The sequence below is a fragment of the Macaca mulatta genome, chromosome 10, assembly GCF_049350105.2.
Source record: "Macaca mulatta isolate MMU2019108-1 chromosome 10, T2T-MMU8v2.0, whole genome shotgun sequence".
Taxonomy (NCBI): Eukaryota; Metazoa; Chordata; class Mammalia; order Primates; family Cercopithecidae; genus Macaca; species Macaca mulatta.
The window spans coordinates 90,998,043-91,010,675 of record NC_133415.1 but is presented as its reverse complement, the minus strand read 5'-3'; the positions used below and the strand labels follow the sequence as shown (position 1 = coordinate 91,010,675).

The window sequence follows — 12,633 nt, the reverse complement described above, 5'->3', positions numbered from 1 at the left end:
CCCGTGAACTCTGGAGCTGGACCGCCAGGGTTTGAATCCACCTCTGCCTCTAACCCCTGGGTGGACTTGGGCAAGAGAATTGATGCCTCCAAGCCTCAGTTTCCTCATCTGTAAAGTGGAGACAGTAGTGACTGATCTCATTCATAGGAAGCTCTTCATACCAGGGCGAGATCACTCCGCACAGTCTCTGGCTCTGGTTAGCCTTGGGTTTGGGGATTTCCAGGGGAGCCTGGGGTTCCAGCTTTCTCAGCCGGATCCCTCGCTGCACTTCCTCGATGTCAATGAATCAGCCAGCACTGATGGACGACGTTTGCCATAACGGGCACCGTGACGCACTGTGCTGTTCCCAGGCACCCCCTCAGTGCTTGCTCTGGGAATGAGCAGATGAGGCTCTGCCCACACCTGCGGCCTCTCTCTGAATCACCGCAAATCCCCACAAGCTGCTATTATTCACTTCTCTTACTGAGGAGGAAATGGAGGCTCAGAGAGGGCAGGGGCTTGCCCAAGGTCACACAGCTGGTGAGCGGCAGGGTCAGGCTCTGATCCAGGTGTGCACAGTGCTGGGGCAGCCTCCTGTTAGACCGTGTCCTGGGAGGCCAGGACACTATCCCTGGGGGAAGAGTGGCGCTTGGCTCCCTGGACAGCAGAGACAGGCCTCCCCCGTCCTCCGGTGTGTACTCAGGCCCGTTGCATGGTGGGATAAGAGCTGCGGTTAGGACACCAGCCTTCGCTGAGGGCAGCCTTAGGGCAGCCTTAGGGCTGAGCTCTGCCCAGGCCTCACGGGGACAGAAACCAGGCAAGAGGGGGAGGTCATAGCTGTTCCTTCCTCCTTCCTCCCAGCTCCTACAAGTCTCCTGGCAGGAATCCAGGGCCAACTGGTAAGCTCTTACCCTGGCCCATCGATGGTGGCCCCAGGGCAAAAGTCACATCACTTCTCCCCCTCTCCCAGACTCAACTTCAATCAAAGCTAGAAGTAAAACAAAAGTCCCACAGATTACATTATTACATCATCTTGTTTCTCTTCATTTTTAAGATACTTTTTCTGTGAATCTGTTACTTTTACAAGACACTTAAAAAGCACATTTTTAAAATGAGAGAGTAAAAGCACCCATAATTCCGTCTGCCAGGAGCACCCAGCGGGCCGTGTAGGTGAGATCCACGCTGGGGTTTTACTCCCTCCCCTGTGCTCCTCGCCTCTCCGAGCTGAGCTCAGCTTGCAGATTAGTCAATGTCCTGTCTCTGTTTAACATGTCATTGCAACATCAGCCCCTTTCCCAGCAAACAGGGCCTTGGCAGGAATGCAGGGCCCTCCCTCCTGACAAGTCTGAGGACCCTGGCCTGTGCTGCGACCTGCTTATAGGGCCACATGCATCCGTGTTCTCGTACATTGGGAGTGATGATGAGTCCCCAGTGGCATCACTAATACACACAGAGATGGAACCAAGGCCCAGAGAGGTGAAGGACTGGTCCCAGGTCACACAGCTGGAAGCAGCTGGGTCTCCCGACCTCTGTCCCCTTCTCTGCCTGTTCTGCTGTTTGAGTCTTTAAGACCCTATCTTGGGGAGAGTCAGTCATTCAATCACTCCTTCCCTCCCTCCCTCTTTCCTCTCCTCTCTCCTTCCTCCACTCCTTCATCCCGTTTGACAAAATAGTCAATGACAGGCCTGTGCTGGGCTCCAGGATCTAACTTAAGACAGATCCCTCACCGTCCTTGGAGGGCTAATTAAAGAATCCCTCACATGCCAGTACACTGGAAAGGATGACGCATCTCCAGCCGTGCTATGAATGCAAATGATCAGGCAACCTGAAGCTGGCAGGCAGCCTTCCAGGCAGAGGGAATGGCAAACACCAATGCCCTGAAGCTGGCGGAGGCACAGCATGCTGGAGGCCAGTGTGGTGGAGCACAGTGTGCGAGGAGGGTGTCAGGGGCCAGACCCTGCAGGGCCAAGGGCCGTGGCTAGGGCTCTGGCCTTGACCTCAAGGGCCATGGGGAGCCATGAACAATCGATCAGAGGAGTGTTGACATCAGATTTGTATTTTATTTTATTTTGAGATGGAGTCTCGCTCTGTCGCCCAGGCTGGAGTGCAGTGGTGCAGTCTCGGCTCACCGCAACCTCCGCCTCCCAGGTTCAAGCAATTCTCCTGCCTCAGCCTCCTCCTGAGTAGCTGGGGTTACAGGCACGCACCACCACGCCCAGCTAATTTTTGTATTTTTAGTAGAGATGGGGTTTCACCATGTTGGCCAGGCTGGTCTCGAACTCCTGACCCCAGGCCCGCCTCCGCCTCCCAAAGTGCTGGGATTATAGGCGTGAGCCACCACGCCCGGCCCAGGTTTGTATTTTAGAGTCTCCTGGCAACTGTGATGTGAGGGACATAGAATGGACATGGGCGACCAGAGAGGTGGGTGCCATTGTCCAGACAAGAAGGGCTGGCTCATGTTCTCACCACTCGGACAGCAGGTACAGTGTTCCCTGGAATGCAGATGGGCAGGTGGAGGCCCAGAGCAGGGCGGATGTCTGCAGGGCCAGCCTGTCCCCTCAGCCCGCTTTCTGCTCCTCTCCAACAGTGCTGAGGTGCCTGGGCATCCCCACCCGCGTCGTGACCAACTACAACTCAGCCCATGACCAGAACAGCAACCTTCTCATCGAGTACTTCCGCAATGAGTTTGGGGAGATCCAGGGTGACAAGAGCGAGATGATCTGGTGAGGTGGGGGCCAGGGTGGGATCGGAGCCCAGTAGGAAGGGCCCCGTGGAGAGGAAACCTGGGAGGGCTTCTTGGAGGAGGTCACATTTGAATTGGACTTTAGAAGTCGAGCAGTATTTGAGCAGGCTTGGGGAAGGACAGCAGGAGCCAAGGCCTACAGGGAAAGGCAACCACATACACGATGGGGCCTCAGGGAGAATCATGCAGCAAATGTTGTCGGGAGTCTGGAATGCCACATTAGGGAGGCCAGGCTTGATTCCGAAAGCAACAGGTTGTCACTCAAGGCTTCAGAGTGGCAGAGGGTGGGGCTGACAGCTGCCAGGAGGGATAGAGGGGAAGAGATGGGCAGGGGGCTGGGGCATGGCCCAGGTGGGGAGTGATAAGCCCTGAATGGACAGAAGAGAAGGGACAGAGTCAAGAAATTAGGAGGTCAAAAGGGCAACTGAGAGGGGCAAGGAGGGGAGAGGCGCTGAGAAGGGCTCTGAGGTGTAGGAGTGGGCGTCTGGCTAGAGAGGGTGCTGTGAGATGGGCCCCTGTGGGAGGAAGTACAGGGCAGTGGGAAAACGTGCTGGGCTCAGTTTGGGACGAGGTGAGTGTGCTTCTGGGGACGTGAATGGGTGGTCTGCCCGTGGGAGGTGGCGATGAATGTTACTCAGGTTCTGCTTCGTTCCCACCTCCCCCCATCCCCCCAGGAACTTCCACTGCTGGGTGGAGTCATGGATGACCAGGCCGGACCTGCAGCCGGGGTACGAGGGCTGGCAGGCCCTGGACCCAACGCCCCAGGAGAAGAGCGAAGGTGCGTGGGCGGGCACTGTCGCGTCAAACAGATGGGGAAGCTGAGGCTTGGAGAGTTAAAGTGACTCAGCTGGAGGGCGGCAGAGCTAGGAGCTCACCCGGAGACCACTGATGGGTCCACACAAGGTTGGGGGACCTCACTTACATCTTAATAACACACTTCTTGATAATCTCAAAAGTAATTCATATGCATCGCGGAAAGCAGGAAATACAGAGAAGCACGAAGAAAAAAATCAAATAGCATCTTTGTCCCCTCCCACTAAAATAAGCAGCATTAACATTCACACAAGCTTCCCCTGATTTCAAATTGTATATTTGTATGCGGGTGTATACGTGTGTGTTTATATACATACATATATAAACACACACACATATATATAGTACCTGTGTGTCTGAAAGAGAGCGTACACTAAGGCAAAATTTTGTGATGCATATGGACACTTTCTAGCAATATTTTTAAATGCATAAAATATAATACATAGCGTTACAAAGAAAACCAATTACATTAAAATACAGTTATCACAAGTTTTAAAAACCAAATTTATGATATAATAACATGCTTCTTTATAGAACAAGATCTAGCAGTAGAGTCAGTAAGTTCCATAATATAGTTGTAGAGATAATTTATGAGCATAAATTAATTTCCTGCCATCTGTGACAGCTGTAAGGTTGCAATGACCACACCTGTGGTTCTTATGAGTGACAAGTCCTAAGTGCTCCTCAGGCTGTTACGGTTGTTTCCTGCTTTTGCCATTGAAGGAAGTCCTATAGTGAAAACAAAGATACCCTTTTTTCCCCATCATAGAGTTCATAGACCCCTGAATTCTGTGGGTAGTGCCTTGGTGGATCCGTGGGCTCTAGTTGAAGACCTCCAGCGGCTTAAACTTGGAGCATTTTTCCCCAGCTCTGTCCACTTCTGAATAAAGCATTAGCATTTCTCCAGCGGATAGTTTTCTGTGATTTGAATTTTTATTTAATGTGACCGTCGCCCATCACATGGCCGTGCTAGACTGTATCTATCCAGCCTCTAGTCCTCAGCACTGGAAGTCTGCGGACAGTGTGGGGTGGTTATCAACCACACTGACATAAACATCAGGCACCCGTATTCACTTGGAGAACACACACGCCCTGGGACCGGCCCCATGCGGGGCACTGAGCTCCACTCTTAGTACAAGCAGGAAACGAGACAGATGTCCTCCTTGCTAACATGTTGCCTGCCCTTGGCTCCGTAATTTCCTTAGGATGTCTGGGATACATTTCCATTTTATTTATCAAATACTTGCATAGCATTTAGTATAGGCTATGAGTTTTACATCTATAATTCATGAATGCTCGTTAGGTGGGCCCAGATCTTATCTCCACATGAAACTGCCGCTTCGAGAAGTTAGTGACTGGCCCAAAGTCACCCAGCTAATAAGAGGCTGAGCTGGGATTTGAACCTTAAAAGCCGTGCTCCAGAGCCCCTGTTCTGAACCCTCGCCCTGTGGTGCCCTCCTAGAAGTGGAGTCCTTCCGTCAGAGGGCTGCGTGGTCCTGAGGCTTTTGGCTACATGTGGTTGAATTGTAGAGGGTTTTAGAGGATACCTCCCAAACTTTACCCAGGCCCATCCCTTCCCCTTTCTACCCCTGCCAGGGACGTACTGCTGTGGCCCAGTTCCAGTTCGTGCCATCAAGGAGGGCGACCTGAGCACCAAGTACGATGCGCCCTTTGTCTTTGCGGAGGTCAATGCCGACGTGGTAGACTGGATCCAGCAAGACGACGGGTCCGTGAGCAAATCCATCAACCGTTCCCTGACCGTTGGGCTGAAGATCAGCACTAAGAGTGTGGGCCGAGACGAGCGGGAGGATATCACCCACACCTACAAATACCCAGAGGGTATGTGCCCTCAGAGTCTTTAACATGGCCTTGAAGATAAGCATCTGGTTTTCCCAGCCCAGCAGGCTGGTGTGTGTTTTAATTGGTAGCCTACGTATAGCAATGGCCCCGTAGGCTATACTCCATCTTAAGCAATTCCTTAGAAACAGGAGCAAACATGTTGAACGACAGTGGTAGAGGATTATTCGTTTCGGAAAAGAGTTTTTTCCACAAAAGGGCTCAATTCAGTTATTAAGACACTTTTTTAAAATTGGTTTGACTCTTTTTTCTTTTTTCTCCTTCCTTCCTTCTTTCCTTCCCTCCCTCCCTCCCTCCCTCCCTCCCTCCCTCCTTCCCTCCTTCCTTCCTTCCTTCCTTCCTTCCTTCCTTCCTTCCTTCCTTCCTTCCTTCCTTCCTCCCTCCCTCCCTCCCTCCCTCCCTCCCTCCCTCTCTCTCTCTCTTTCCTTCTTTCTTTCCTGACAGGGTCTCACTGTGTCACCTGGGCTGGAGTCGTGGCATGATCTCCACTTACTGCAACCTCTGCCTCCAGGGCTCATGCGATCCTCACACCTCAACCTCCCAAGTAGCTGAGACTACATGTGCGCACCACCATGCTTGGCTGATTTGTTTGTTTGTTTGTATTTTTTGTAGAGACAGGGTCTCAATAAGTTGCTCAGGCTGGTCTCAAACTCCTGGGTTCAAGTGATCTGTCTGCCTCAGCCTCCCAAAGTGCTGGGATTACAGACTGAGCTGCCAGGCCTGGCTGGTTGATTTGACTCTCAATAAAACTTCAGAGGATAAATATTATAGAGGAGAAGGATGCATCTTAGAAAAATGAATAATGGCTGTGCTATTATGTTGCTTATTAACAAGGGGATTTATCGGCCAGGGGTGGTGACTCATGCCTGTAATCCCAGCACTTTGGGAGGCTGAGGTGAGCGGATCATGAGGTCAGGAGGTCGAGACCATCCTGACTAACACGGTGAAACCCCGTCTCTACTAAAAATACAAAAAAATTAGCCAGGTGTGGTGGCGGGCGCCTGTAGTCCCAGCTTCTTGGAAAGCTGAGGCAGGAGAATGACGTGAACCCGGGAGGCGGGGCTTGCAGTGAGCCGAGATCGGGCCACTGCACTCCAGCCTGGGCGACAGAGCAAGACTCCGCCTCAAAAAAAAAAAAAAAAATCAGTATTTCTCAGCAGTGGGACCTGTAACCATAGATGAGCAATTCCACACGTTTTAATTGCAATGTACTTGTGTTAGCGGGGCTTGAAAGTCCAGAGGGGCCACGGAGGACAGGTTCCTCAAATTTTGCAGTGTTTATTTTTGCAGTATTTGACATACAGATGGGAAAATGAACATGAAGGTGGATAGGAAGAGAAACGGGCCAAGATAAACTTAAAAATAATGTCACGAGTTCAATCAGACATGAGGATGAGGCATCTTTCTGCTACTGATGCTCGATCAGTTGCGGGGGAAAGGACTTGGTTTATTTTTAAAAATTGGATTCGAGCACATCCAACAGCCAATTCAATATAATATATAATTTCTAAGCAACTACTAAGCACAGCAGGGCCCACAGAGGGGACTAAGAAACCATAGTTCCTGCCTGGGCCTGACCCCCGCTGGCTTTCCAGGGGCACGTAGCCATACTCTAGCTGAAAGGGATAACACGGAATGAAATGATGCTCTCCCCATCCCCTGAAAGGTCTAGAGCTGGTGGTTTGATAGAAGAAATAGAGATGCACCCAACAGCACTGGGAGAAAAAAATCAAAGGAGCATAGGAGAGAGGTAAATGGAATATAAGGAAGGGAGCAATCAGAGACAGGGAGGGAAAGGATTTCAGGTAGAAGTAATCCCTGTGCAAATGCTTGAAGGTAAGAAAGATTGCACTGTATTCATGCCTAGCATGCACCAAGCACTGTTGTAGGCACTGGATATGACATAAGGATAAGTAAAAGGATTAGCCCTCGAGCAGCTCAAGAGGGTAAGTTTGAAACAGAAAACGACACCGGGGAAGGAGTGGTCAGAGAGGGCTTCCTGGAGGAGGTGTCATTTGGGGCTGGGTCTTGAGGGTGTATAAGAGTTCACTAGTGGAAAATAAATGAAATACTGTGTCCTCCTCCTGGCTCAGACATGTAAAGAAGGGGTTCCTTCAGGGCTGCCTTGAGTCATCAGGGCTCTGTGAAGCCAGCTCACCCCGTCCCAGCCCCCTTCCTATGATCTATTCTCGCTGTGATTGAGGCTCTCTTCCCAACCCCTACAGGGTCCTCAGAGGAGAGGGAGGCCTTCACAAGGGCCAACCACCTGAACAAACTGGCCGAGAAGGAGGAGACAGGGATGGCCATGCGGATCCGTGTGGGCCAGAGCATGAACATGGGCAGTGACTTTGACGTCTTTGCCCACATAACCAACAACACTGCCGAGGAGTACGTCTGCCGCCTCCTGCTCTGTGCCCGCACCGTCAGCTACAATGGGATCTTGGGGCCCGAGTGTGGCACCAAGCACCTGCTCAACCTCAACCTGGAGCCTTTCTCTGGTAAGGGCCTGTGTTCCTGGAGCATTTGTTGACTGCCAACTGACAATGTGCTAGGTAGTGACCTAACCGCTTAGCATGTGTGATTTCACCCCACAGACACTTACGTGGCACTTACTCTGGGGCAGGCCCTGTCCTAAGCACTTTATACATATCAACCCACTTAATTCTTACAGCAAGAGTGAGGGGTGGATTCTATCATGGCTCCATTTTCCAGATAAGGAGATGGAGGCACAGAGAGGTTAAGTAATTTTCTTAAGGTCACACAGTTGGGGAGTGAACCTGTCCTCTCAGCAGTTATACTGTTTGGTTTCACCTCAACTTCGTGTGACCCCTGCTGCCCTCTCCCAGTGAATTCCACTGTCTCCAGCCCCTCATGCCTCAGCAGCCTCTCCCCACGGGCCCTTCGAGAACCTCTCCTGTGCCTCTGGTTGCTCTCGGCCTCAGAGAAAAGGCTGTAGCCCAGCACCTTGGAAAGTGCCCGGTGCACTTTCCACAGTGATGGAGATGCGCTGAGTCTGCACCGCCTGTCCAGCATGGCGGCCACCGGCTCCACATGGCTGCTAAGAGCTTGAAAGGTGGCTGATGCAACTGCAGAACTTAAGTTGTTTTGTTTGTTTGTTTGCTTGTTTTTTATTTTTTTCGAGATGGAGTTTTGCTCTGTTGCCCAGGCTGAAGTGCAGTGACACAATCTCAGCTCACTGCAATCTCAGCCTCCCAAGTAGCTGGGGTTACAGGTGCGCACCACCATGCCCAGCTAGTTGTTGTACTGTTAGTAGAGATGGGGTTTCACCATGTTGGTCAGGCTGGTCTCAGACTCCTGGCCTCAAGTGATCTACCTGTCTCAGCCTCCCAAAGTGCTGGGATTATAGTCATGAGCCACTGCACCTGGCCAAAACTAAAGTTTTAATTGTGTTGAAAGTTAGCTAGCTACGTGTGGCCAGAAGCTGCTCTATTGGACAGAGCAGATCGGCAAGCCAAAGGTGGGAGCGTCCAGGCCTCTGCAGGGAGAAGTGCTTTCTTCCGGGACCTGATCGTCCCTCTTCAGTGTCCCCAGCACCAGCCTAGTTGCCTTTTTTTTTTTTTTTGAGACGGAGTCTCGCTCTGTCGCCCAGGCTGGAGTGCAGTGGCCGGATCTCAGCTCACTGCAAGCTTCGCCTCCCAGATTTATGCCATTCTCCTGCCTCAGCCTCCCAAGTAGCTGGGACTACAGGCACCCGCCACCTCGCCCAGCTAGTTTTTTGTATTTTTTTAGTAGAGACGGGGTTTCACCGTGTTAGCCAGGATGGTCTCAATCTCCTGACCTCGTGATCCGCCCGTCTCGGCCTCCCAAAGTGCTGGGATTACAGCTTGAGCCACCGCACCCAGCCGCCTAGTTGCCTTTTTAGGTAGATCCCCTTCGCTGTGAAATGGTGTCATTAGACCACCCAACCCAGCCCTGAGCCAAGACTTTGTCACCAGGTTTCCCGCACAGAGGCCTGCACAGTGGTTGTCCCCTGGGTCCCTTTCACTGTGTGGCTCTGTCACTGTGCCTGGTTATCTTCCTAAAAATAAGCCTGAGGCCCTCAGAGGAGCCCTGACCACTCAGGTCACTTAGCGAGGCAGTGCGGGGCCAGGAATCAAGCCCAGGGCTCCACCGACAGCCCCCCCACCACCCAGCAGCCCCATCCCACTTTCTACCGTTTGGAGCCCAGCAGGCGTGAGGAGGGCAGAGGGGTCTCCAGGCTGGGAGAGAACCTGGGAGCTGCTGGGTGAGACATTAGCCATCCACCAAGGGGCAGCGGAATCAAGTAGGACATCGTCTTTGGGCAGCGTCTCGCTGAGTCACCGGAGAAAATGGCCACCCCCCTGCACCTTAGCGTCCCCATCAGGCTCCTGGGGGTTATGATCTGACAGCGCAGGACCATTGGGAGTAAGAGAGTGTGCACACAATAGGCACTCGTGCCCGGGATTCAGTGTGGCCACACCTGGAGACGCTGGAGAGCCCCCGGGTGGGGCACGGTTTGCGTTTACAGTTTGTTTCCCCGTCTCTTTTCCCCGGACTCCTGCCTGTCAAACCAGTGATCGTCCCTCTCCTCTATGACGGTGCCTGGACCCTTGGCGCCCGTGGGCTGTCGTCTGGGGCACAGCTTTCACCCTCCTAAGAAAGCAGGTCTGTGTTGCGGGCGGGGCGTCTGCAGCGTTGACAGTTGCTGCCTCCTGGTTTTTCTATCTTGGGCCCACCGTGGGCACTCCTGGAGCTGCACCCCCTGGGCACACCCACTGTCAGGCCCTGGCAGACTCCTCAGCAGGGGCCAGGCCCTCAGAGGGCAGATCCTTTTGCTATCAGGACCGCCCCCAACACTAGGGCTGTTGAAAGACATTTTCTGAGGTCAGCAAGACCTGGCTTTGAATCTCGGCTCTGCTGCCCTCTGAACGCACCACCTTGGGCGCGGTGAACATGCTCTGAGTCTTAGGTCATGCTCCCCTGTTACATGGGGCGATGACATGCCTGCCTGATGCGCCCGCAGCCGTGAGGACTGAGGGAGAGGATGTGTGCTCAGGAGGTATCCGGAAAGGGCACAGCAGCGCCAACACGTGGTAGGGCCCTCACTCCTCCCTGAGGGCGAGTGCTAAGAGGTCTGGGGAGGCAAGAAGCTCATGGACCTTTCCTGAACACCTACTGTCCCAGGCAATGCTGTCAGCCCTGGGCTCAGGGGTTCCTGTGTCCCTGACACCTCGATGGTGTAGAAAGGACCTGGCCCTCGCTGCTCATCGAGGCCCCAAGAGTCTGGGACAGGATCCATCTCTACAGGCGTGTAGGGGTTCAGGACCCAAGGACACCCAAGTTCTAGTTCCTGCCACCTGCTGCCTGGCTGTGGGCTCCTGGGTATTCCTCTCCTCCACCCAGGCTACAGGTTCTCCATTCGCACAAAGGGGAAGCTGGGTTCCTCTTTTAAGAGCCCTTCCAGCCCTGTTCTCTCTCTCTCTCTCTCTCCTCTCTCTCTCTCTTCCCTCTCTCTCTCTCTCTCCCCTCTCTCTCTCTCTCTCCCCTCTCTCTCTCTCTCTCTCCGCTCTCTCTCTCCCCTCTCTCTCTCTCTCTTCTCTCTCTCTTTCTCTCTCTCTGTATGTGTATGTGTGTGTGTGTGTGTATATATATATATATACACATTTAGGAGGTCCAAGTGCAGTTTTGTTACACAGATATATTGAGCAGTGGTGAAGTCTTGGGCTTGACATTGGAGACCCAGTCCCATCGTTTCAATGCACACCCACCAGCTCCTTCTCGTGCTCAGAGCTGCTCCAAGGGGAGAAAGTGTCTCTCCTGGAATGAGTGGCAGGAGGTGAACTCCAGGCCTGGGCCAGACGCACCAAAATCACTCCCTCCCAGGCCTCTGTGGCATCAGCCCTCACCTCTAAGACACCATCGGGTCACTGAGAGCATTGTTCCGCACTGGCACCAGCCAAGCATGCTGGCTTTCCTCATCCTCCCAGGAATGTGCTCACCACAGAGGGGGTCCCTCCTGCCGGGGACCCACTGGAAGCATAGCCTTCAGGGAGGGGAAGGGGAGGACAGAAGGTCCTGGGCGTTGGCCTCTGGCTGGAAATTGGGGCTGGTCCAAGTGCCCTGTTGGAACCTCCAACGCCAAGCTCAAACTGAGATGGGTTCCCTCTAAGCCTCCATACTGCAGTTGAGTTGCCAAGTTCAAGCTGAGATGGGTTCCCTCTAAGCCCCCATACTGCGGTTGAGTTGCTTGTTATTCTTTGAAGATAAGATCTGGGGAATTTCCATGTGCTGGTGGACAGGAAGCCAGGCCCTGGACAGCTGAAAGGAATCCAGTTGCCCGCACCCCGCCTCCTTTCTCTGCTGCTTCTCTCTCTTCTCCTTCCTGCCTCCACCCTTTCATGTTCTGTCCTCCCTCATCCCTTCAGGTGGGTCACCGGAATGCAGACAATGCGGCCTCAGTGACTGTCCCCAGAGTAACCTTCTAGAACAGGGCAAATTGTCTAAAGAATGATTGAGACTGACCACACAGGTTTCCTCTTCCCAGTCAGCATCTGGCCCAAGACCAAGGCCATGGCCACTGGCTTGTGGACGGAGACTTTCAAAGGTCCAGCCCTGCCCTGGCCTCCACCTCTTAGAATAGTTGACAGTTGGGCCACATCCTCCAAGCTCCCGGAGGATAATGTTGTCCTTCTTTCCTGTGGAGCAAGCTAGAATTTCCACTCTGCACCACCAGGTCTTGACCTAGTAATTTTCACTCTCTTTTGTCCTTTTTGGCACAAAAGTTTTGGTTTTCTTCCCCAGATCACGTCATCTGATGAGAGGTTGGAGCAGATCCACCCAGGAAATGAAAGGCCAAAGGGGTGGGTAGGCCAGGGGAGCATTTTCCAAAGAGGGGGACGTGGACCACCAGTGTTCACAGTCAAAGCCTGAACCTGGAATCCCACAGTGGGAAAGTGACTGTCTCCTCCGGTCTCAATCCGTCCTTCAGGTGACCTCCTGGGGAAAGTCTCCGAGGGTGCTAATTTGCCTCTGGCCTCCCAAGTCTTGTCAATCTCTCTCTTTAGCAGTAGACTCAGGCCTGAAACTCAGAGGCCACAGCACATCGCTGTATCGGGCCAGAAGTGAATATGCGTGACTTTGTATTTTCTCTCTTTTTTTTTTTTTTACCCCTTGAGACAGGGTCTTACTCTGTTGCCCAGGCTGGAGTGCAGTGATGCAATCACGACCCACTGCAGCCTCAACCTCCCAGGCCCAAGCCA

At 52.9% G+C, this 12,633-nt stretch overlaps 1 protein-coding gene across 7 annotated transcripts in view; it reads left to right on the top strand.

The window, feature by feature from the left end:
* The window catches only part of TGM2 (transglutaminase 2), a 38,732-nt gene that overhangs the window by 20,704 nt on the left and 5,395 nt on the right, over positions 1-12,633 (top strand). For all 7 annotated transcript variants that reach the window (XM_077951796.1, XM_015149037.3, XM_077951793.1 and 4 more), the window contains 4 exons: positions 2,567-2,702; positions 3,397-3,500; positions 5,132-5,374; positions 7,618-7,890. In XM_077951796.1, the coding sequence (XP_077807922.1) occupies positions 2,567-2,702; positions 3,397-3,500; positions 5,132-5,374; positions 7,618-7,890 (756 nt within the window). The remainder of the gene's footprint in view (positions 1-2,566; positions 2,703-3,396; positions 3,501-5,131; positions 5,375-7,617; positions 7,891-12,633) is intronic.